Raw genomic sequence first — 26241 nt, 5'->3', positions numbered from 1 at the left:
GTGACCCTGGGATAGACTAGCCGCTGCCCGCGCTGCTCGGATCATTCTCTGTCTGGATGCCGCTAGGGAGAGAGCTGCTGCTGCTCAGGGAAAGCGTTAGGGTGTTCTATTAGCTTACTGTTAGACAGGAGTGATTCTAAAAGAACCCAACAGCCCTTCTTAGGGCTACAATAACGTTATAATTTTTTTTTTTTTTTATTTGCAGCTAGTACCATATTGTGAGGAATTAGCAGGGGGACTTGCTACCGTTGTGTTTAGCTCTTAGTGACACACATATCCACCTCAAACACCAAAGTGGGAAAATTCATTAGGGGTTTGAGTAGAATTAGGCACAGTCTGCCAGTTTCTTTTTATTTTACGTTTATTTTTTTCATAACTCAGCGTCATCTCATCTGGCATAGTAGTGTGCTGTAATACTTGGCTAGAAAATAGCCATAGGAGAATACAAACGGCTTAATTACGCCTACAGTAGCGTTATATATATTTGATTTCTGGTTGATCTGCTGGTGGATGTACTTGCTGCAGTGCATCTACTATCAAATTGGGAGCAATTTGGAGTCAGACTTGCGACCACTGTGTTTTAGTGACGCACATATCCATCGCAAAGACCGAAGTGGGAAAATTTATTAGGGCCCGGGGTTGTATTTCAATTAGGCACAGTCTGCCAGTTTCTTTTTATTTTACGTTTATTTTTTTCATAACTCAGCGTCATCTCATCTGGCATAGTAGTGTGCTGTAATACTTGGCTAGAAAATAGCCATAGGAGAATACAAACGGCTTAATTACGCCTACAGTAGCGTTATATATATTTGATTTCTGGTTGATCTGCTGGTGGCTGTACTTGCTGCAGTGCATCTACTATCAAATTGGGAGCAATTTGGAGTCAGACTTGCGACCACTGTGTTTTAGTGATGCACATATACATCGCAAAGACCGAAGTGGGAAAATTTATTAGGGCCCGGGGTTGTATTTCAATTAGGCACAGTCTGCCAGTTTCTTTTTATTTTACGTTTATTTTTTTCATAACTCAGCGTCATCTCATCTGGCATAGTAGTGTGCTGTAATACTTGGCTAGAAAATAGCCATAGGAGAATACAAACGGCTTAATTACGCCTACAGTAGCGTTATATATATTTGATTTCTGGTTGATCTGCTGGTGGCTGTACTTGCTGCAGTGCATCTACTATCAAATTGGGAGCAATTTGGAGTCAGACTTGCGACCACTGTGTTTTAGTGACGCACATATCCATCGCAAAGACCGAAGTGGGAAAATTTATTAGGGCCCGGGGTTGTATTTCAACTAGGCACAGTCTGCCATTTCCTTTTTTATTTTACGTTTATTTTTTTCATAACTCAGCGTCATCTCATCTGGCATAGTAGTGTGCTGTAATACTTGGCTAGAAAATAGCCATAGCAATAGGATAGCATCGTTTGGTTTTAAAAACTAAAAAACACAAAAAAAAAACAAAAAAAAAAAAAAGTTAAAAAAAAAATACAAGTTATAACTCTCATTTTCAAAATGTTTAACCCGAGGGCTAGGGGTAGAGGACGAGGGCGGGGACGTGGGCGTCCAACTACTGCAGGGGTCAGAGGCCGTGGTCCTGGGCGGGGTGAGACACCACTTGCTTATGAGGGAGCAGGGGAACGCCGCAGAGCTACACTCCCTAGGTTCATGTCTGAAGTTGCTGGGAATCGTGGTAGAGCACTGTTGAGGCCAGAACAGTGCGAACAGGTGATGTCGTGGATTGCCGACAATGCTTCGAGCAATTTGTCCACCAGTCAGTCTTCCACGCAGTCCACCCATGTCACCGAAATCGGCACTCCTCCAGCTCCTGCACCTCAGCCTCCTCCCCCCCAGTCTGCCCCCTCCCAGCAAAATTTGCCATTTGAACCGGCATACTCTGAGGAACTGTTTTCTGGACCCTTCCCACAGTCACAAACCACTTGTCCGGTTGCTGATGAGCAATTTTCCGATGCCCAGGTTTTCCACCAGTCGCAGTCTGTGGGTGATGATGACCTTGTTGACGTAGTGGAAGAAGTGTGTAAAGAGGTGTCCGACGATGAGGAGACACGGTTGTCAGACAGTGGGGAAGTTGTTGTCAGGGCAGGAAGTCCGAGGGGGGAGCAGACTGAGGGATCGGAGGATGATGAGGTGACAGACCCAAGCTGGGTTGAGAGGCCGGGTGAACACAGTGCTTCTGAGACGGAGGAGAGTCCTCGACCAGAACAGGTTGGAAGAGGCAGTGGAGGGGCCAGACGGAGAGGCAGGGCCAGAGCTGGTGCATCAGCGCCAAATCTGTCAACTAGTGAAGCTCCCGTGGCGAGGGCTCCTGCGGCGAGGGCTAGATTTTCAGAAGTCTGGAGGTTCTTTAAGGAAACACCGGATGACCGACGGACTGTGGTGTGCCACATTTGCCAAACCAGGATCATCAGGGGTTCCACCACTACTAGCTTAACTACCACCAGTATGCGCAGGCATATGAATGCTAAACACCCCACTCAGTGGCAACAAGCGCGTTCACCTCCGGCCGTGCACACCACTGCTCCTTCCCCTGTGTCAGCTGATAGTCAGCCCCCTGCCCAGGACCCTGCCACAAAAACCCCATCGTCACCTCCACGATCCTCCACAGCATCCACCAGCGTTCAGCTCTCCATACCCCAGACGCTGGAGCGGAAACGCAAATATAGTGCAACCCACCCGCACGCCCAAGCCCTTAATGTGCACATCTCCAGATTGCTAAGCCTGGAGATGCTGCCCCATAGGCTAGTAGAGACCGAGGCCTTTCGCAGCCTCATGGCGGCGGCCGCCCCTCGGTATTCGGTCCCCAGCCGCCACTACTTTTCCCGATGTGCCGTCCCAGCCCTGCACCAGCACGTGTCAGACAACATAATCCGTGCCCTGACCAACGCCGTTTCTGACAAGGTCCACCTGACCACGGACACGTGGACGAGTGCTGCCGGGCAGGGCCACTATATATCTCTGACGGCACATTGGGTTAACTTGGTGGAGGCTGGGACCGAGTGTGACCCTGCGGCTGGTCATATACTGCCGACGCCGAGAATTGCGGGGCCTACCTCGGTCCAGGTGTTTGAGGCCTACTATGCCTCCTCCTCCTCCCACCCCTCCTCCACCTCCTCCTCCGAACGACCATCCGTGGGCATGGCGCCATCAGTCGGTAGCTCTAGGCACAGCAGCAGTGCCGTCGCTAAGCGACAGCAGGCGGTGCTCAAACTGCTGAGCCTAGGCGATAAAAGGCACACCGCCCAAGAACTATTACAGGGCATCACGGCGCCCGGCTGGCACCGCTGGCACCGCTGAACCTAAAGCCAGGCATGGTTGTGTGTGACAACGGCCGTAACCTGGTGGCGGCTCTGCAACTCGGCAGACTGACACATGTGCCATGCCTGGCCCATGTGTTAAATCTGATAGTTCAGCGTTTCCTCAAGACATACCCCAATCTGTCTGATTTGCTCACGAAGGTGCGCCGCATCTGTGCGCATTTCAGGAAGTCCAGCACAGATGCTGCCACTCTCAGGGCAGCGCAGCGCCGCCTCCAACTGCCCGCTCACCGACTGTTGTGCGACGTGCCCACGAGGTGGAATTCAACACTGACCATGTTATCCAGAGTTTACCAGCAGCGCCGAGCGATTGTAGACTGCCAGATGTCAACTTCCACCAGAACTGGTAGTCAGGTCAGTCAGCTTCCTCAAGTCTACAATGAGGAGTGGACGTGGATGTCTGATATCTGTCAGGTGCTGAGTAACTTTGAGGAGTCAACACAGATGGTCAGTGGCGATGCCGCCATCATCAGCCTCACCATCCCGCTGCTTGGCCTGTTGAAAAACTCTCTGGTCAGCATGAAGTCGGAAGCTTTGCGCTCCTCACAAGAGACAGGGGAAGAAGATTCCCTTGTTGATAGCCAAAGCACCCTTAGGTCTGTTTCTCAGCGCATATCGGAGGAGGTGGAGGTGGAGGAGGATGAGGAGGAAGAGGAGGAGAATGTTGGCGAGACACAAGAGGGGACCATTGTTGAGTCCTACACTGTTGAGCGTGTATGGGCAGAAGAAGAGGAGTTGGAGGAGTTGGAGGAGGAGGAAATGGACAGTCAGGCCAGTGAGGGGAGTGAATTCTTACGCGTTGGTACTCTGGCGCATATGGCAGATTTCATGCTAGGCTGCCTATCCCGTGACCCTCGCGTTCAAAGAATTTATTCCAGCACCGATTACTGGGTGTTCACTCTCCTGGACCCACGGTACAAGCAAAATCTTTCCACTCTCATCCCTGGAGAGGAAAGGAGTGTGAGAATGCATGAATACCAGCAGGCCCTGGTGCACAAGCTGAAACAGTATTTCCCTTCTGACAGCGCTAGCGGCAGAGTGCATAGTTCTGCGGGACAAGTAGCGAGGGAGAGTAGGCGAGCAGGCAGCTTGTCCAGCACTGGCAAGGGTACGCTTTACAAGGCTTTTGCCAGCTTTATGTCACCCCAGCAAGACACTGTCACCTGTCCCCAGTCTCGGCAGAGTAGGGCTGATCTTTACAGAAAGATGGTGAGGGAGTACGTAGCTGACCATACCATCGTCCTAAATGATCACACAGCTCCCTACAACTACTGGGTTTCAAAGCTGGACATGTGGCACGAACTGGCGCTCTACGCATTGGAGGTTCTTGCCTGCCCTGCCGCTAGCGTCTTGTCAGAGCGGGTTTTCAGTGCAGCTGGTGGCATCATCACCGATAAGCGTACACGCCTGTCGACTGACAGCGCTGACAGGCTGACGCTTATCAAGATGAATAAAGCATGGATTTCTCCTAATTTCAAATCTCCAGCAGGTGAAGGAAGCTCAACCTGAATAATTTATCCACTCCTCCTCCTCCTCATTTTCCTCCTTCTCCTCCTCTTTCTACAATAAAGCAGAGGAAACTGGCTGTTTTTTGACAGGGCCCACTGGCTCTAGGTATAGTACTTTATGCATTTAATTTTTCTGGAGGGCCACCGACACGGTCCTCTGTTTTAAACAATTTTTGGGAGTGCCACATACAGGCACTCAATCTATTCCATTTTTCTGGAGGGCCACCTTTCCGGTCCTCTGTTTTAAACAATTTTTTGGGACTGCCACATACAGGCACTCAATCTATTCCATTTTTCTGGAGGGCCACCTACCTGCTCCTCTGGTTTAAAAACTTTTTTGGACTGCCACATACAGGCACTCAATCTATTCCATTTTTCTGGAGGGCCACCTACCTGCTCCTCTGGTTTAAAAACTTTTTTGGACTGCCACATACAGGCACTCAATCTATTCCATTTTTCTGGAGGGCCACCTACCTGCTCCTCTGGTTTAAAAACTTTTTTGGACTGCCACATACAGGCACTCAATCTATTCCATTTTTCTGGAGGGCCACCTACCTGCTCCTCTGGTTTGAAAAATTTTTTGGACTGCCACATACAGGCACTCAATCTATTCCATTTTTCTGGAGGGCCACCTACCTGCTCCTCTGGTTTGAAAACTTTTTTGGACTGCCACATACAGGCACTCAATCTATTCCATTTTTCTGGAGGGCCACCTACCTGCTCCTCTGGTTTGAAAAATTTTTTGGACTGCCACATACAGGCACTATCCAAATTGAATTGTCTCCATAGCAGCCTCCACACGTTGTCTCCATTGCTACCTCCAAAAGTCGTCCATATAGCTGCCTCCATACATCGTCCCTTTATCAAACGAGGTTTGTCAGGCCGAAATTTGGGTTGTTTTCATGGATTCCACATCAAAGTTGTTAACTTTGTCGCCACCCTGCTGTGTTATCCACAAAATACACTGGCAAACTTTTACCATTTACGGATATTATTTCAGCGCTTCTTGCGCATCTGTTTACATTCCCCTCACCCGCCATATCCTAAACTTATAAGAACGCTACTACACTTGATCTTATACAAAAGGTTCTTAGAAGTGCTGTTTGGGGAGTAGCCTAGAGACAGGGGCTTGGATTGGCGAAAGCTCGCCTAGCAGCGGAGCGCCAGCTCCATGCGCATCATGCGCTTCTTGCGCATCTGTTTACATTCCCCTCACCCGCCATATCCCAAACTTATAAGAACGCTACTACACTTAACTTGGTGCAGGCTGGGACCGAGTCTGACCCTGGGGCTGGTCATATACTGCCGACGCAGAGGATTGCGGGGTCTACCTCGGTCCAGGTCTCAAAGGCCTACTATACCTACAAATCCTCCCACCCCTCCTCCACCTCCTCCTCCTCCGAATTACCATCCGTGGGCATGGCGCCATCAGTCGGTAGCTCTAGGCACAGCAGCAGTGCCGTTGCTAAGCGACAGCAGGCGGTGCTCAAACTGCTGAGCCTAGGTGATAAAAGGCACACCGCCCAAGAGCTATTGCAGGGCATTCCACATCAAACTTGTTAACTTTGTCGCCACCCTGCTGTGTAAGCCACAAAATATACTGGAAAACTTTTTTCATTTACGGATATTATTTCAGCGCTTCTTGCGCAGATGTTTACATTCCCCTCACCCGCCATATCCCAAACTTATAAGAACGCTACTACACTTGATCTTATCCGAAAGGTTCTTAGAAGTGCTGTTTGGGGAGTAGCCTAGAGACAGGGGCTTGGATTGGCGAAAGCTCGCCTGGCAGCGGAGCGCCAGCTCCATGCCAAGAACCAACTAACATAGTTTTAACTGCAGCACCTTTAATCTACTACTAGTTCACTGCCTCCATACATCGTCCCCTTATCAAACGAGCTGTGTCAGGCAGAATTTTGGATTGTTTTCATGGCTTCCATGTTAACTTTGTCGCCACCCTGCTGTGTAATCCACAAAATATACTGGCAAACTTTTATCATGTACCAATATTATTTGAGCGCTTCTTGCTCACCTCCTTTGGTTCCTCTCTGCTACCCATTGGTTTGAAGCCTGAGTCCATTTAGGGTATGTCGCCATGCCACTCTCTAGCCTTCCGCTGCTGCCGCTGCCTCTGCATGCCGTCCCCTATAGTGTCAGGGTCAATTATTGGATGTTTTAGATGCTATCTAGCTTCATTCTGTCACTCTGTCATGGCCATGCTGTTGCCCATAATTTTGGCATAATGGTGCATTTAAGCAGCCTCAGAGGCATCCATGCATGCTGCCCCTGCTGTTTCCTGTCCATTTCCGTGGTGTTTCCATCCTTTTCTGAGGTTCCCAGGTGTTTGGCCAAGCTTCCCTGTGCAGAGCCTTGGTCCCCTTGAAAAATGCTCGAGTCTCCCATTGACTTCAATGGGGCTCGTTACTCGAAACGAGCACTCGAGCATCGGGAAAAGTTCGTCTCGAATAACGAGTACCCGAGCATTTTAGTGCTCGCTCATCTCTAATCATGAAGTGTCGGCTTAGCGAATATATACACACACATATTGGTTTTATATACAACAATTTTTAATTTTGGCCACATCTTGAAAAAGTATCCAGAAAAAACGGTTCCTACGAATATAAAACTATGATATATCACAAGATATTCTAGGATCCTACAAATGACTCAATGTAGGAACACTGAAGGGATCTAACACATGATGTGCACCTAACTGTACTAAGACCATCTACAATCCTAGAAGATAAACCCATATTTTTACAGTCCTCCTGCCCAATGCCTAAGACTGCCTGTAGCCTTTTATGGTAAAAACTGATCACATAATAATAATAATGCTGCACCTCCCTATCTCTCTTTTCTCATCTCAGTCTATCGCCCTTCCCGTGCTCTTCGTTCTGCCATTGACATTAGATTAGTCTCTACCTTAATTTGAACCTCTCATGCACGTCTCCAGGACTTCTCCCGAGTTGCTCCAATTCTCTGGAATGCCCTTCCCTGGACTCTCAGACTAATACCCACCCTCCAAAGCTTCAAACGTGCTCTTAAAACCCATCTCTTTAGGCAAGCTTATCACACTGGCTAACTGCATGAAATGTCAACTCTCCCTTTACTTATCCATCCTATGTCCTATCTCCCGTCTGTTATGTGGCACACAGCAGATATATACCAAGCTCCAGGCTTCTCTGCAGTCTTTTTCACTTAGGACCATGTAAATAAGATGGCGTCTCATGGCTGCTTCAAGCAGCAACATTTTTATTTATTAAATTATTTATTACATGATTTTATATTGTTCCCTTATAAAGAATGGCTGGACCATAATACAACCTCTTGTGTCACCCCCTCATCCTCATAGACTGTAAGCTCTTGTGAGCAGGGCCCTCACTTCTATTGTTCCATATGACTGTTTGTTCTTTAATGTAATATATTTGTATATGTCCCCTATGATTTGTAAAGCGCTACGGAATTTGATGGCGCTATATAAATAAAGATGATGATGATGATTATTATTATTATTATTATTATTATTATCACATATTCCCTTTAAAATACTTTAAAAAGCTTTTGTTACACTTTGTACCAGTTGGAGAAAAAAAATAAGGTAAGTCGATTTCTTCTACATGTCAAAACATTGGGGCACATTATTTACTTACCTGTCTGGAGGAGTTCACAGAAAGTGCATTGTCTGATGATAATGCACTCTGCCGCGATTCACTAAGATTGTGCAGCCGATATCCTGCATGTGTCGCTTCCCCGTTTAGGTCTGACAGAGTTCACCTTCTTCTTCCCGGTGTATGTAAGTGCTCGATCTTGCGACACAATTCGAAAGTTAAATCAGTCCGAATCATTCGGATTATCCAAAGGTCCCCGAACCCCCGCCCCCCCCCCCCCCCCGATTTCTGTCGCATAAAAGCCAGCGCCGCTGGGCCAAAATGTGAGTGCGTACAGCTGAATCCCCTGTTAAATATCTGTCACGGTCGCTCAAAACCCGGAAACGTCCGATAGTCAGCCGAAAGTGCGTCCACGTCCCATTAGTAAATAAGCTATATTCCGCATGATTTCCATGATATATCGGAAATATATGAGCATATGCAAAATATATGAGAAAATACTAATGAATTAAATATGGTTAGTGCCACGTAGATAATCATCTATAACAGATTACAAATGTTTCTTGAGTTAATATATCTATCATATCACAACAACAAGACAATTGGGCACAGTCAATTCTCTGACTTGCTTTCAGTTTACTAATGGGTCTCAAAGGATGACATTTCTTGACATTTGCTAAAGTAACATCTCATGATTAATGTCTTTGTGCTTTTACACGTGGAGAAATGTAAAACATAGCAACACCTATTATACTATATTGTAACAATAGAAATTGTGTCAATACAACATGACCCTCTCCGATAGCAGTGCAAATGACAAGAATCATCTCTAATGACATAGTATCTATCTATCATGTCTTACATTGTATCTATGAAATAATCCTGTACAGTAGGGAACTACCAACTGTTTTCATTTTTTTAAATTTACACAATTTTGACCCACAATCACTGCGACCTTCTTCATTATTTGGATGTGTCTACTAAAATTGTAATATGTAATAATAACATCCAAAATTATAAGCTTGAGACTGTCTAAATTCTAAAATGTTCACCTCCGATTTGTTGGTTTAGATCATACCAAAAATATGCAATATTGTAGGATATTTTTAGTGCAAGTTTGGGAACAACTTCTCAACCACATCTAGTATTTACAGGGTAAGGCTCCTTTTGTTCTCCCCTATATATTTGGATAGGTTAATAAAAAATTCCAATGTACATACCAGGATGCAAGGTTAACAAGAACCACAGCCGGGCTACATGAAAATGAATGTGACCATTTCACAGACCACAAAAATACAGATCTGCAGTCCATTGTTTGTGTCACATGTCTGGTCAACCGCGGATGACAACAATAAAGACTTCCCAAGCCTGTTTTGAGGTTTTTGGTTTGGGAATTGGGTTCCCACACAGAGCCATGTAAACCAAAGTCTTGCACAAGAGCCCATAGAAATTGGACAAAATACAACTTTTGTGTGCATGAGGGCTAATCTATAGATGTGTTTGAGAAGAACTGTATTGGAGAACTGTGATGCAGTCATTGGTCAGCCCCTATAAGAAAAAGACTATAAATAGACATCAGTTAATTTTGGGGGAACATATTAAGCCTGGAATTTTTAACTTAACTGTAGTGTGTTTAAAAAACTGAACTTTTGTTATGTGACTTACTGTCTGCCCCCCCTCCCCAAACACACACACAATGATAATTGTGAGTATGTTTCAATAAACTTCATCTAAGGAATTTGAATCTACAGCGATGAGTGCCCTCATTCCTCTCTTTCCTTTTTTGACATATTGGGGGGACATATTAAGTCTGGAATATTGAACTTTGAACTCCGTATATGGTTTCAGCTTCTTAGGAGATAAATACAAGTAGAAAGTAGATAAAGACGCAATCTCTGCTAGGTTAGACATGGTCGAAACAACTCTGACGTTGCTTGTGGAGATCACATCTGTATCTGCTAAGAGGCTTGAGTCTGAACTGGTGGATTGTTCAGCAATAGCCTCCACCGGTTTCACGCCCAAGCCCCCCCCCCCCCCCCCGGCCCACCTTGTTCTAAGCTCCATCATGCCCAAAGTGGTGTGCAGAGAACCCACAAAACTGCTGGGGATGTGGCTTTTTACATGTCAGAAGACTAGCGGAGAAGCCATTTGTAAATCTCCCCCACTGTCCTTTTGGTATGTCTCTTGCTATTTAGTTGACGTATCTGGTTTCAACTTTTTAAAATGTTAATTGTTTGGTTTTCAAGAGTATTTTTAATGATTTAAAATAAAGATTAATATTTTACTAACTTAGTATTTCACTTACTATTGATAGGGTATTTAATAAAAATACACTGTTGCTTTTTTTTTTCAAAATAATTTTACTTGAAAAGATTTGGATGATTCCCTTCAAATTTGACTTTTCAAAAGAAAACAAAAGTAATCCCATGTAACCTTAGTAACAATGATGTACAGTAAATTCAGAATCATGCACCCAGTATATTACAATAAGGTATCCAATGCATAACCATAATGTACAAAAAAAATCGTACTCCAATGGTTTTTCCTTAAAAATACCCTAGACTACTTTCCTACGACCACATTAGACAAATACAGGAGATACAATTGTTAGTCAAAATAGCTTTTCATTGTCACTTTAAATTTTTTATGTCTCCCTATGATTGAAACCCTTTGTTCAGGAGGTCAATTTCCTTATAGGAATTGGCAGCTGAATATACAAAATCTTTTTGTAAAATTACTCTATTATTGGTGCTTTCATAAACATTCTAATATTCAAATTAAATGAAAACTCCAACTTAAAATAACACAGCATACAGGAGTATATTTTATGTAACACTATTGACCCTGCAATGGAATCCTTAATTTGAATAGGGCATTTTGGGTAATAATGGTGTCCATTGTGTGATGAATCCATTATACCTTGAATGCCATCTGATGCAATACAGATGTGAAATCAGCCGTACTTTAAATCTCCAGCTATCACCATGCAATAAATACTTGGCTGAATCTTGTCAAAACCCCACAAGGCAGATTAGTGAAAAACAAGAGCAGGCACATCTTCTCAGGAGTAAAAAAAAAAATACTTTTTTATGAACAGCATAAAAAATTTGGCACGTTGACACGTTTCAAAGACGTGGGCCTTAATCGCAGCTGAGTGCATCAACATAATGTTTTTGGATTAAGCTACAAATCGTTTCCGGCAAGATGTTCTAGCTCCAATTTTACCATAATCTTTCCTATGAGATATTTAAAACATCTACCTTTATATTTTATTTACTACATTGTAAGCAAACCTCAACTCTTACAGAATAAATACAAAAAATTGGATGGAACCAAGAAATACCAGACTGTAAAATGTATTAAAGGTGTCCAAAAACATTACGAAAGGTGCAGAATATTGTTGGTTGAACAAACTTCTTGTGAACCATTGGTATGTTTAAGTCACGACATACACTTGTGGGTACATTGACTGTTACTGCAAGTCATTGAAACTGGCCATGTATTTTCACTCACCAAAGAAGAAGTATATCTCTCGTGAAACATTATTTCACCAATTTAAGCTAGCATTTAAGGTGGAAGGAATTACAGAGTATTTCCAGACTTAAATATTTACAATATATCCTTAGAATATATCCTCAAGTTCAGATCAGTGAAAGTTCAACACCCCCACAGTGCACATGCTCTCAGCAACTGTTACAAACAGAATGTTTGAGACAGCTCTATTCTCTGAATGTTGGTCAAACTAGGTTACTATAGGTCAATAATTTATTTGAATGGGAGTAAAGTTGCAGTCACTCAGTTTTGGCCACTACACAGAGAATGGCGCTTTCTGCTTCCTGTTTTGTTATCTGTTGCTAAGAAGAGCTAATCTGTGAGTACTGAGTGTTAGACCCCCACCAATCTCATATTGACCTATAACAATAATACATCTTTATTCATATAGCAGCTTCAGATTCCACAGGGTTTTATAGATAAAGGGATATATGTACACACAAAATAAGAGATAACAATAAAAATGGTCACATGAAATAATAGAAATCAGGGCCCTGCTCGCAAGAGCTTACAATCTATGATGATAATCATAATATTTATAGCCCCACACTACCTAATCTTTTTTATGTTAATTATGACTTCCGACAAAGAAGGATTTTGGATGAAACATTTTGAACAATTGTATATGGACATCTATAACAGCTTACTGCCCTAGAGGAATTTTTACATACATATTACCCCTCGTGAACACGAAAGAAAAGTTGAGACTAGGGTTAAGAACTTCAATTCTGGGGTTCCCAATCCTGGACTTCAGACAGAATGTCAGGTTTGGTATTCGGGTTCACCCTCACGAGTAACAAACGTGATCAGTGCTGGCACCGGAAGTAGGTATTAACTTTTAAATGCAGCCAAAAACTTTGGGTCCACTCAACCCCAGTTGTAACTTCCCTGTAGTGTTCATGAGTTGAACTCAGCCAACCCTAACCACTCATCCCCAGTTGAGACATTATATACACAAAAAGAGCAGCCATGAGAAGCAGATATTTGAATACATTACCTTTCTGGATTCCACCATGGTCCATTACAGGACCGCAACCAAATGTTCAGATTGAATGTTTTTTTTTAACCCCCAATACTGCATGTATTCTCAGAAGGATGAACCCATTTACTCACCAAATTCTTTAGGAACAGCTACAGAAAACACACAGTTATGGCCAACACTGTAGTTTTTAGGATAGTTGGGGGATAATACTGTTCCTTCTGATCCGGTAGATCGGCTCCCACACGGTGCTAGGAAAAAAAATTGACAAAATTAATTAACAGTAATAAAATAAAAAAATGATAGTGAATAAAGACTCATCTGGATTATTGTAATAATGTTTCCCTTCATTATAAAAGCTTATTGAACATAAAGTTGTCTCCGTCTGACATATTTTCATTCAAATATTTGTGATGATAATTCAATGAATATTTTGTTTGAGTTTCTTTACTATTTAAAGCTTCTTAAGACGAGTTGTTCCAAAATGCGTAAGAGTAAAATGTATTTGTTTGCTTATTTTTTAAATTAAGAGAGATTCATTGAAAACCAAATCGAGCAATAGTCTCTCTACAGAATGTGACTGCATGTCCTTGCTGTCAACCCGTGAAAGCATTTCAGTAGACAACACACCATGGACCCATTGATTGAGAGTGCAACCATATCTGGCCTAATAATCTGCAGCAGAATCCATTGGCTACCCAGTCTTTGAATAATGTAGGATAAGCCTTGATTGATACTAATCTAATTCTCCTTATCTCTACAGACCCTGCTTAAAGTGTTATGGACGGTATATGCTTTAAAAAAGCAAAACCTTTCATTTTTGATGGAACCAGTTGACCCTTTAATGTGTGTCGATGTTCCCCAATTCTTCCCTAACAGTTGACTTTTGGGAAATTAAAGATAAGGCATGTGAACTTATCCCTTTTTTCTTATGGGAAAATAAGTTGCCTGTATTGGTATTTGGCAGTGGCTTACTGACTTCTCCCAAAAATCATTCATTCATTCACTACAGTCCACAGATATTATAAGTTCTTCTTAGCCTAATTTAGGCTAGGTTCCCACTGCATTTGGACTTGATTTTAGCACTTAAGATGGATTCTGCTTATTGTATGTCCTAAGTGCATGCAGTCAAATGCCCTATTACGTAAAAGATAGCCATAAAAAAAGAAGGAATTCAAATGTATTGACTTGTATTGTATCAATTGTATTCACTCAGACTCCAGCCAGAAGTTTGGTGTTTAATGCACCTATCCGCCGATGACTGATGTTTACTGTTTAAATGCTGCTGGCAAATCACCGTGGGTATAACTATAGCCTTAGTAGATTTGTTTTTGTGTTGTGTAGTTGACTGATCTTCTTAAAATGTATCCTTATGACTGATGGTAGAAACCCAGCACTTACGTGCCCAATTCTTTATGCACTAAGTGGAAATGTTTTTAGTGCATAAAGAAATTGCACGCTTACAAAGAAAAAGATTGCTAAAAAATGTATAAATTAGCTTGAGGCACTCAGGATGATATCACCTGGACAAGGCAATGGCAGATTTTAATTTATGTACATCTTACACTGTCATATTACCTCCTGCTCCTGTCCGAGTAACTAGGAGAGAGCTCCTGATGTAACCGGCAGCTTGTAGCTCCTCGGGCAGTAGAAGGAGGTATTATTACATTGCGGGGAAGAATAAAGTAAAAGCTGGCGATGCTAAGAGACACTCAGGTGAGGTTAGTCTGAGTGCCTCCGGCTAATTTATATATTTTTTAAATAGTCATTTTCTTTTTGTGCCGTTTTTGTACACTAAAAACAGTTCCACTTAGTTTATAAAGAAATGGTCACGTAAGTTCTGGACATCTACCATCAATGAAACTGATGGTAGATATTCTTTAAACCAGTTTTGTTAGGGTGGACTCCTTGTAGCTCTACAGAGTCAAATATAGACTGGAACCCAAATTTATAATAGAACCCTATCATCAGATTTCAATGGAAACTAAGGGAGGCCTCACTGGACCCACTGCTTAACTATACTTGATGGAAGCTGTAACTAAAGCAGTAACGACTTGACTGTATTTCACTATTGTATTTCATCCTGGCCCCAAAAAGTTCTGGCCACTCATATATTTCTTTCACTGTATAGAAAACATAGGGGTAAATGTATCATAAGTCTGGCTTGTCCATCTGTTTTTGTGACTTTGCTGGGCTTTTCTGCTGGTCAGATATATTTTAGTGGGTTTTTTTTTCTAATTGATAAGTTGTGAGTTCGTTCTTTAGTCGATTTGCGATTTTCTAAGAGTTAAGTCGCAAATAGTCTACAAAATTCGCAATCAGCTCCAAGCTAATTTCTAGATGGAAAATTAGACAATGTCTAACTTTGAAAGGAGACTGCTTAAGGCACAAAAATGTCACATTTGAGCATAGGCACCATGAAAAGTCTCAAAAATTAAAGAATAAGGCAAGCCAAAAACTTGATACATATGACCCACGGTATCTATATAAAATAATGGATGTCCATATCTTAGATGGGTATCTCCATCAGCAATAAATGGGACCATTAACAGTCACTCTCCAGATTGCCTCATCGATGGAGCCCCAAGGCCTACGTCTTAAATATACATCCCCTTTAAGACCTTATCAGATAAAGCTGCATTCTAAACATCATAATTTCCAGTTTTTCTGCTACAATGATGACTCTGACTTTTCTTTCTGTGCACAACATTACTTCTATAAAGATATTAGTCTAACAAACTGAGGTACTTTTCTAAGTGACACATTTGGAGTGTAACGCAGTGAGATAAGTTAATTACGGCTTCAGATCTCCGTATGTCGCTCTACCTCTTGGGAGACATTTGCGGCAATTCAGCATTGTGGAGTTTATCAGCAAATCTGATTTTGCTACTGTGACTATTTGTTTGCAAGGGGTTTATATCCAGCAGACAATAATCTCTGTATTGCTAACTTCTCTTCTTGATGCTTAAATCTACTTTAGTCTTTGTTTCCATGCAAATTAAGTTACAAAGCACACAGCTCTAGGTACAGTAAATAGCTTTTAGTGAAGCAAAGATACAAAACAGCTTGCCACAAAATATGCTAATCTGCCTTCTTTTGAATCATGAGCCTGTGTTAGATGATGAGAACGTGCGTGATGGAGGTAGTTTTTTTAAATTAAAATCAGAGGCGTAATGGATTCTGAGTTATGCAATACAACATTTTGGCAATATAAACAAAAATGTGAATGTGTAAGATAAGAACAATGATGTAGGGTTCTCATTAGTGTTGAACATACCCGAACCAGGAAAGTTTGGCTCGACCCCCCCCCCCTTGTTGGCAAAGACGCCAACACTTGCATTTGCATTTTAGCGGCCATGCATGCCAGCTTCAACCTGCTACCATGGCACCACCATTTTGGGGAGGAAAATTGCTCCCCAATGACATCATGGTAGCACCAGACAGGTTTTTAAAATTCTAACAGGATCACTCATCACTAGTTCTTAAGAGAAGAAGTGTAACTTTGGCCGCCTCCATTTACTCTACTTTGTGTCACATATGAACTAAACATATCTCCTTGTAAGTGATTTGTCCTGCATTAGAAACATGTACTTTCTAGATACAATCTGTTGTTAGAATGCAGCGATAACCTGTCTCTTTCTCTCTCTCTCTCTCTCTCTCTCTCTATAAATATATATATATATATATATATATATATATATATATATATATATGGCAGAGGGGAAGGATTTTCATCAAACGCTGGTACACAGAGGTGTAACTTGAGGGGGTGCAGAGAGTGCAGTTGCAACCGGGCCTAAGAGGTTACGGGGGCCCATAAGGTGCCACTTTCCCATATGAGAAGACTAGTGCTATAAACCATACATTATAATCAGGGGCCTGGGACAGAAATGCACTGGGGCTCATCAGCTCCAAGTTATGCCACTGCTGGTGCATAATGTGCTGGCGTATGATAAATGTCCCTCTACATGCTTAGTTTATATGTGACAAGGTAACTAACAAAATCCTTATTCCCTGGACTCTATATTTTGTACTCACCACTCGAACAATCATAATTATCTGGCTCCTGTGTATTGTAGCTCACTTGCCTAGTGTCAGCTTTGTTGTGTACACTGGGCCAGAATAAACAATTTCATCTCATTGCATAAGTGAATAGCCAAGGACAATAAAAATCTACTGAATAGCTAAATTAATTTTAGGTTCCATAAGTCCTATACACAACTGCGCTGTCAACAAACAACACCACAAATACATAACTTCAAAAGGGCTACCAGAGAGTTTATTCTATTCTGAAACAAATTTCCATTTTACAAAACTAATACTAGGTAAGCAGCTAATAGCTGCTAATCAAATGTTTTGACTAACTGATCATCGGCAAGTGTGACCACTTCTATTAAAGCAGAAGTTTTGCTGGTTTAAAGTATTTAGGTATGTGCTAACTTAACGGTGAAGGGAAAAGATGTTAACAATTATTGTAAAGAATCAATTATTGTTCTTCAAGTATCTATGTATGTACAAGCAGTCCTGGGGTAAGTACAGGTTCTGTAGGTTTGCTCTTAAGTTGAATTTATTTGTAAGTCAGAACTGTATATTTTATAAGTGTATCACCAGGTAAAGTATTTTTTCATCACCTTTGATAATTCTTGGAGTTTATCATTGAAACCTGGGGTTAAAGGTCAGAAAATTATCAACAGAGGTCACAGTGGGCAGAGAGGTCCATTAGTAACTAAAGGTTGTATGTAAATTGGGTGTTTTTTTAATTGGGGTCTGTCTATGTACATTTTTTAAAAGATTTTTTTTGTTTGGTGCTTAAACAAGTTCTCAGTTTTAAAAGAGTTTCTTGTAGAGGGTTCTTTTATTCAGATAGTGATCCAGAATATTGCTTTACTATATAAGCAAACGGCTTGCTTGCAGAAATAGCTTAATTAAACCAATTATGTAAAAGATTACTCTCAATCAATACACATAAAACAGGTTAACAGTAATTAAAAGTGTAAATGAACTATTTTCAACATCTGGGTGCTGCATTAGGAACGCAGATGAAGCTCAATGTTTTTAATCAATCACCCGACCTTTCACATGGCGTTCAATGACATGACTGATACAAGATGTCTAAACAGGTGTCAAAGTGCATGATGACGGATGTGTTTCATTGCTTTGTCTGCTAATTGCAATTACACTCTGAGCCCTCTAGGTTTTTAAAAATGAATGACAATTTTAAGCGGTAAAGTTTTACAATATAGCATATTATAAGAATTCTTAGTGCAAATTTCTAAAGATGGCCATGTACATTAGTTAAATGACAGTAAACCAGTAACACAGTAACCACTTTGGGACCTTAAACCTCCCTTATTGGTCGATGTTAGAGAAAATAATGGTCACAAATTTCCCATCTCTAGTATTCTCAAATGAGACTAAGACACCTTGCGACATCATGGGCACATAGTTTGAGAGCTCACTCTTCATGTATCCGGGATCCATGTAGGACATATCATCAATTGGATTTTACCAATTAGTGTCAGATGTGGCTCAAGTTTCATCATGCAGACCTTTGTGTCCATCATTGTGTTCAGAGCCTGGTCTAAATTGAAGATCCTCTGATGTTTTGCCTCTCCTGTTCAACATGTAATCCATCAAAAACTCTGACCGTATGAGGAACATATACTAAGCCAAGCACTCATGTGTATGGGGCACTAAGGAGGACTAATTATTTTCACAGACTCCTTACCAATTCCAGTAGTTATATTATCTGCTATTAAGAATGTATCTAGAAATGGGTTCTTACATATTGTAAGGATTCTTGCACCCGAACGTGTGCTACTCCCGAGCCAGGACAGGTGTATAGCCCGCTGCTCAACCCATCCCTCTCCATAGGGATGCCTGGTGCCGAATCGTACTTAAAGGAAACGGTATGGAGACACACGTGTGTACTCACCATATCACGGCCCGGGCCCCAAAAGCATCTATGGGGGCTAAGTTGGGGCTGGATAAACAGGACATCCCCACAAGGTTCGTGTACAAGGGGCCTAAGACCCTTATATGACATTTGGTAATACTGTATGATATATAATGTTATTAAAGTGAAGTTATTATTTGCTATAGCTATACACTATAGTTAATAGATGTTTTTTGTGGTAGTTATGGGTTTATAGCCCATATGATATGCCATATCCTCCATTTATTTGGCCCTTCTTCCACAGGCCTTGGGTCACTATGTTTCACCTTAACAGCGTTTTCAACTTAGTTTGAAAAACCCAGATTATTATGAACAAGGGGACAGAAAATAAAAATATGTGTACTTACCTCCCCCCACCTACTTTCTGTGGCATGGTCCTTTATTTCCTTGCATGTCCAAAACAAATTTGACCTAAGTGTCAACAAGGTGCCAGAACAAAAAGGAGTTGGAATGAAGAAAAATCTTTCTTCCCACCCCCCTTTTGTTATTTTCGATGCCCCATTCTTCCTAACCAGAGGTTTTTCTGATCAACTGAAATAAAACCTTGGCCAGTCCACAATGGTAAAATATTTATGGGGCATAAGAAACACAGATTCGTTCAAATATTCTTTTTTTATTCCAGATATTGGAGATAGCAGCCAAAAACACTACTGGCATCAGCTGTGCACAAGTTTGCATTTCCATGCCGTAATCTAGAAATGATGTGTTTTATTGGGCAATGTCGACAGAAATGATTACTTTTCATGCCTTCATTGAAAGAATGTTTCATCTACATTCTTTAATTAGATCTTGCTCTTTACTGCCATCATTCAGTGCCAAATGGTTTAGTATATTACAGTGGATAATCTTCACAGGCATTCATAATGGAATGAGAATCGTGGATTTGGTTCACATCCCAAACGTATTAGGTAGGCTTCAAGGGCATTTCAATGGAATATCTTGGGCCATTTTTCCCAGATAAAAGTTCAAATAAGGCAGAATTTGAATGGGTTGTATATCTACTTAGAATTAATTGTAATTTTTTCATAGAATTATGATGTACTAAAAATAATAAAATATCTTATGCAGGTTTGGCTCTTCACATACCATTAGATAAAATTATTTTTAAAGGAAATCTGCCATATGGAATCTACTTACCAAGGCAGATTCCCAGCGCATATATATACCATAGTATATAGTATGTTCTTTGTCCCTAAAAACAATTTTTTTAATTTGCTGCAGGGGCTAATGAGGTTGTCACCATCACCTTTGTTATCTCTGGTGGCTATGTGGAGATGTCTTTGGGAATTTTGTAGCCTGCACATGGGGAGTGCATCTCTTTGGGGGTCATTTACTAAGGACCCGAATTGCGTTTTTTCCATCGGGTTATCCGAATATTACCGCTTTGCGCTGATTTTCCCTGAATTGGCCAGGGTTTTTGGTGCACGCGATCGGATTGTGGCGTATCGGCGTCAGCATGCACGCAACGGAAATCGGGGCCATGTGGCCGTCAAAAAATCCAATGGATTCAGAAAAAATGCCGTATTTTTTTTTTAAAAAAGTGTCGCTTAACACGAGCTTACCTGCACCCAGCAACAGATCATGAACTCCAGTGAACTCCTATGGACTTCAGCGCAGCAGCAACACCTGGTGGACATCGGCCGCATTACCTTGGTGAATCGCCGGAAGACCTGAATCCTCCACAGAGAACGCGCGTCTGGATTGCGACAGGACCGGGTAAGTAAATCTGCTCCATTGTGCCATCGGCTTCAGAGAAGCTGTAAGCTCTGAAGATATCCTAAAGCCATTGGAGGCATTGCTCATGTGCGGAAGCCACTTGCTTCACAATCATTGCGGAAATCGAAGGGACATTTCTGGAGGGCCAGTGGAGACGTGTTGCAGCCATAGCCCACGGAACTAGCAGAGGCTATGTTGACGCCTTTAGTAACCCCTCCAGCAAATTAGCATATTATAAAAGATAACCAGCTGCATAATACACAAGTTTTGGATCATGCTGTCCTGGGGAATTTGCACCTGGATCTACTTTGGTAAGTAGAATTCCAGTTGGTAGAGTTCCTTTAACTTGTGCCATGTCGAAAATAGGGCAAACTGGGATATTTTAAGCACTTCCATAGACCTGAATTGAGAGTGGCTGCTCATGGATAGAAAACCCTCAATTCTGCCCGTTCATGGTCAGTAGACCCCACTTTTCAAGATAGGTGCTTATTCCAGCAATGGAACCTCCATCATTCCTGTCTTTATAACATATCCTGCCAATAAGTCACAAGTATAGTTATATTATTATATTCTTAATAGTTGCCTCATTGAGATGGGTGGATCATTGATCATCAATGTAGTAATAAGAGTCCAGGTCAGCAGAACGGTTGTGGGTTTGGCTATAACATTCTAGCATTTCTGCAATATATCACACTGAAATAAACATAAAAATAGCTTGACACTCCTAAACTATTTTTTAAATATGTAATACATGATAAACTTCTCTTCCAAAACTTTTAATAGAAAAACTTGATTTTCAAGTTCAAAAATGTAAAAAAACGGAGCTCTGTTCTTATATTTTTTTTTGGAAGAAAATATATAGTATGACTCTCTGCAGTATACAGTGCAAGAAAATGCATCACAGCTGTGAAGGATATCATGACATCGCTCCTTAATTGTGTTTTTGACAGAGTACCAACTGTGCTAATGTCATCTATCATATTAGAGGTATCAGTGGCATAACTGGAGCCCTGCATAAAAGACATCTACCGCAAAGAACTGCATTGTATAGAGAACATATATTATCTATAAAAAAGTGACATCATTTATTAAGAAAACAACTAAAATAAATAAAAGAAAAAGTTTCCCCTTTTTAAATGTATTTAATTTTGAAAGGTATTATAAGCCTTCAACAAAGATGGAAAATTTGTGAAATGAAGAAGGTTGGACCACAACAGACATATGTTACTATCCACGGGACACATCAGAAATGATTACTGGGGAACTCAATTATCAATAGACTGGGGGTTCTCACATTCCCTATCACTAGACAGAAGGTCCTCCAATGCCCTAACACTAGAGAGGAAGTCCTCTCATTTCCTATCACTAGACAGGAAATCCTCCTATTTCCTATCAGTAGACAGGAAATCCTCCCATTTCCTATCATTAGACAGGAAATTTTCCCATTTCCTATCATTAGACAGGAGGTCCTCCCATGCCCTAATTATAGACAGGAAGTCTTCCCTTGCGCTAACACTAGACAGGAGGTCCTCTCATTTCCTATCACTGGACAGGAGGTCCTCCCATTTCATATCAATAGACAGATGGTACTCCCATGCCCTAACACTAAGACAGGAGGTCCTTGAGTGCCCTATCACTAGATAGGAGGTCTTTCCATTTACTATCACTAGACAGAAGGACCTCCCATGCTCTAACAATAGAAAGGAGGACCTTCCGACCCCTATTACTAGAAAGGAGGTACTCCCATTCTCTATCATTAGACAGGAGCTTTTTCCCATTTTTAGGAAGTCCTACAATGCCCTATATCTAGATAAGAGTATTGATTCTCACATAGCCCCTAGGTTTTTAGGAGTTGTAGATTGCTGTCTACTGCTCATTAAAACATTTTTTTGGACAATTCAGCTGCGCCCACCCAGATTTTGAATAGCATGGCACCATACATGTTATAGTGGTGCAGTAAGGAGTAAGATTGCAATTCGTATGAACGATATGCAGTACCCTATGATGAGACATTAGTCACCTAACCTGCGAATAGGTTATAAACATCTATTGTTGAATAACTCCATTTGAAGCTTGTTGGAATGTCTTGGTTTCCATCTATGATTGCTTAAAACTATTGCAAGACAGATAGCCATAGCACATAACAGACTCCATTAACTAATAATAAGGTCCATTGGGTTTCACCAAGTTGTTCTTTACTTTAACAAGTAAAACAGCAGTGTATGCAGCACTCTTTCTTGATGTCATTGCAGCCTACACGCTTCAAGATATTCATCAATAATGTCTAAAACGTTCAAGAATGTGCAGGTCACCATGAACAGACCTTACAGATCTATAACCATTTAGAATACTGATGTCTTTCTATGTGATAGGGGGACCCCTTACTGCAGGGGCCCAATTTGACATCTATAGTGTATCTTCACCTTTAGTTAAAATGTATAGCTGTCTTATATGGTGTCATAGTTATAGGGACTAGGTTATGTTTGCTCTTTTGTGTTTAGGTCAACACGTTACGGGTAATTCAGAAATTACATTATGTGTCCATTTAATTGCATGCAGTAAAATGGACACATTGACCTGGAAATCTGTTCTATGTGGAGCACATGGTATGGAATCTTCTTACCAGAGTGACTCATTTGGAAGCAATTGCCATTGGACATTGACAAGCTAGAGCCATGAAATAATGTAGGATGATGAGGTATAAGTGCTTTGATCGAAGGATGAGTCACTAGAGAGAAAAGATTGGAGCGGTCTTCGCGAGACGGCAATGCAATTTCATAAGTTAAATGAGTAACTGAACATTTTAAATTAAAATGGTATATTACTGAGGATAATTCCACTTAGGAAATGAGGTTGACTAATTAAAATCATTATGCTGGGTACTATAACTTACTGGAATAACTCAATACTTGACTTTAAGCGTCTGCCTTAACATTTTCTGTAAAAAGGTAGATAATGTTATTCCATACTATGTAAGCTAATGAAGAAAATCCTCTGCTTATTGACCCTATTAGGGCGTGAGGTCTTCAGAGACGGGTGTCCACTACTTGAGATCACCTCCATGAAGCGGAATGGGTGGCATGATGTAATTATCTAAAGCAGTTGCAAGAAAATTAAATTGGCTTCTCCTGAGAAAATATGCTGCTTTTAGGGCATGTAAAAAGCTTAAAGGAAACCTGTCAGCGGAAATTGACCTAATAAACCACTACCATTATGTTGTCAAGCAGCTGAACACCTTCCAGACCATGTTTCTTTCATGACCCAGCGTGGTGGCATCATCCAGAAAATAAACTTCAAAGTGAAATGTAAAACGGCTGTATAAAGTCACGGAGGCGGAGATTTTAACACTGAAGTCAAGCTCTCTCATCCACAGAATGCTTTATTGACTGTAGTTGATGGTCCTACATCCATTGACATCACTAACCAGATCTCCTGAAGTCTGATGCATCATGTCAATCACAGAGTAGGAGGCGTTCAGCATTCCCCACCTTTTCTTCAATGTTACACTCTCCTCCTCCTTGACTTTATACAACCAATTTACATCTCACTTCAAATGAGATTTTCTAAATGATACAATATCACACTGTACCATGAAAGAAAAAGAAACTAAAAGGTGTTACTCTGTTTGACAATATACTGGTAGTGGTCTATTAGACCAGTTGCTGGTGACAGATTCCCTTTAATTTAAACTGTTTTTGGAAAGATAACCCCACTTAAAGTTTGTGGACTGGGGTTTCCAAGCTCACAAGATAAAATTATTCACCCTAAACACTTTCAAAGTACATTTTAAGAGTGTTCAAATTCTTTGTCTTCCAATGCACACATGGGGCTCATTTTTACAAGCATGGTGCTACCCAAAAATCTTCTTAGATGTTGGTGGCCAGTCCAACTCTGTGCAAGAGTGGTCAGAAACAGAAAGCCTCATAAAAAAAATTCCTATTACTTAAGTTTGAATATAGGAATTCAGATTACCATTATGCCACCTGCAACCCAAGTGGTAATAGGAGAACTTTGATTAAGCGAACCAGGCTGTGCAGTAGGCTGGCACAAGGAAGCCCCCCTTTGGTGCACTAGCTATAGCCTGCACCCATTTCTGGAGCAGGTTATAGCACAATTCTATACATGCCAGGGCCTGACATAGAATTGTCCAGCCTCATGTTCGGGCGCCTGATATACAAAGAGGATGGAACCTCTTGGTAAATCTGGAGGGACCAAAGGGGCAGGGAGGAGCACAGACAGAGCTTGATAAATTCCCCCATCGTTTAATGGTACTTTTTATATACCATTTTGATATATTAGTTTTAAAGGAAATGAACCACATGCATTTTTGCTGATTTGTGTCCCCTGAAACAAGATCCATTCTTCTTTTAGCTGTAATTGGCATATGCTTTTGTGAAAAAGGACTTTTAACAAGATTAAAATGAGCCTCAGGGGCTCCTTCGGCTACTTCTTATTCAGTCCTTCCTTCACCTCTTCTCTCCATCCCCTGCCAGAGTGTCAGTGACAGCCGACAGGAACAGAAGGGGCTTCTGTGACGTACACAGGAGCCCCTGAGGCACAATTACAAATTCTTTTTCATTACACATAAGCCATTAACAGCTAAATAAAGAATGGATCCTGTTTCAAGGGGCACACAAATACATGTAAGTATGCTTGGGTTAAAAGCACTAAATAAATCATTATATTATTTTAAATGAACATACGCTAGGCAAGGCAGAGTCATTTGGAGGACTATATATAGGTAAAAATAGTTTATAGGTATATACCGTATGTACTCAAGTATAAGCCGAACCAAGTATAAGCCGAGGCCCCTAATTTTACCACAAAAACTCGGTAAAACCTATCTTTTTTTACTGGAGTATAAGCCGAGTTGGGTTTTCAGCACATTCTTGTTGTTTCTTTAAGGCTCTCTACCTCCAGGTCCCATTGACAGCAATGGAAGTTTTGGTTAAGAATTAGAGTACTAGAAAGAACTTGGTTAATAGACAAGTTTTGGTGTAAGAATATTGTGCAAGAGCCCCTATATAGACGCTGCATGTTTCATAATTCCAACATTCTTTGCTATCCAATTGGCTTTAGTTTTTGTTGCTCACAATCTCACTTTTGATAATGTGAAGGTGTTTAAAATCATCCTATACCCTACTGATACATAACCCAAAATTAAATTGAAAGGATTTCATTTTTTATTATTGTGTATTACATAAATTCTCACCATGACAGCTCGGTAATACTCGGTTCCAGCCTGGTCTTCCATCATCTCCCATGATGCATGTAAGTGTTGAATATCCTTGAAGGACATAACCAGCATCACAATAATATGTAACAGTGGATCCAAGCTTATAATCCATACCAAGCCGTGTGCCATTCATTATATTTCCAGGGTCAAAGCATGATTCTCGGAGTTTGGCTGAAGAAAACAAAATACAATAATTTATCAAAAAAGAGAATTTTTGTTTTATTTAAAGATTAATATAAAGATAAGGATCAACCATAGTAATGTCATACCATAGACTGTAAACCTAAGATTATAAACTACCAATTCTCTATAATGAACGTTCCTCAGCTCATAATTTTGTGATCTGT

The 26241-nt window shown here is 41.2% G+C and overlaps 1 protein-coding gene across 6 annotated transcripts in view; it reads right to left on the bottom strand.

Annotated features, from left to right (window-relative positions):
* Positions 1-26241, bottom strand: part of CSMD3 (CUB and Sushi multiple domains 3) — an 804446-nt gene that overhangs the window by 250049 nt on the left and 528156 nt on the right. For all 6 annotated transcript variants that reach the window (XM_072151297.1, XM_072151299.1, XM_072151298.1 and 3 more), the window contains 2 exons: positions 25871-26065; positions 13121-13237 (listed from right to left, as the gene is read on the bottom strand). In XM_072151297.1, the coding sequence (XP_072007398.1) occupies positions 13121-13237; positions 25871-26065 (312 nt within the window). The remainder of the gene's footprint in view (positions 1-13120; positions 13238-25870; positions 26066-26241) is intronic.

Source organism: Engystomops pustulosus, chromosome 5 (genome assembly GCF_040894005.1).
Source record: "Engystomops pustulosus chromosome 5, aEngPut4.maternal, whole genome shotgun sequence".
NCBI classification, from domain to species: Eukaryota; Metazoa; Chordata; class Amphibia; order Anura; family Leptodactylidae; genus Engystomops; species Engystomops pustulosus.
Note: the sequence above shows the minus strand (reverse complement) of the source record. Positions and strands in the feature narration are given on the sequence as shown.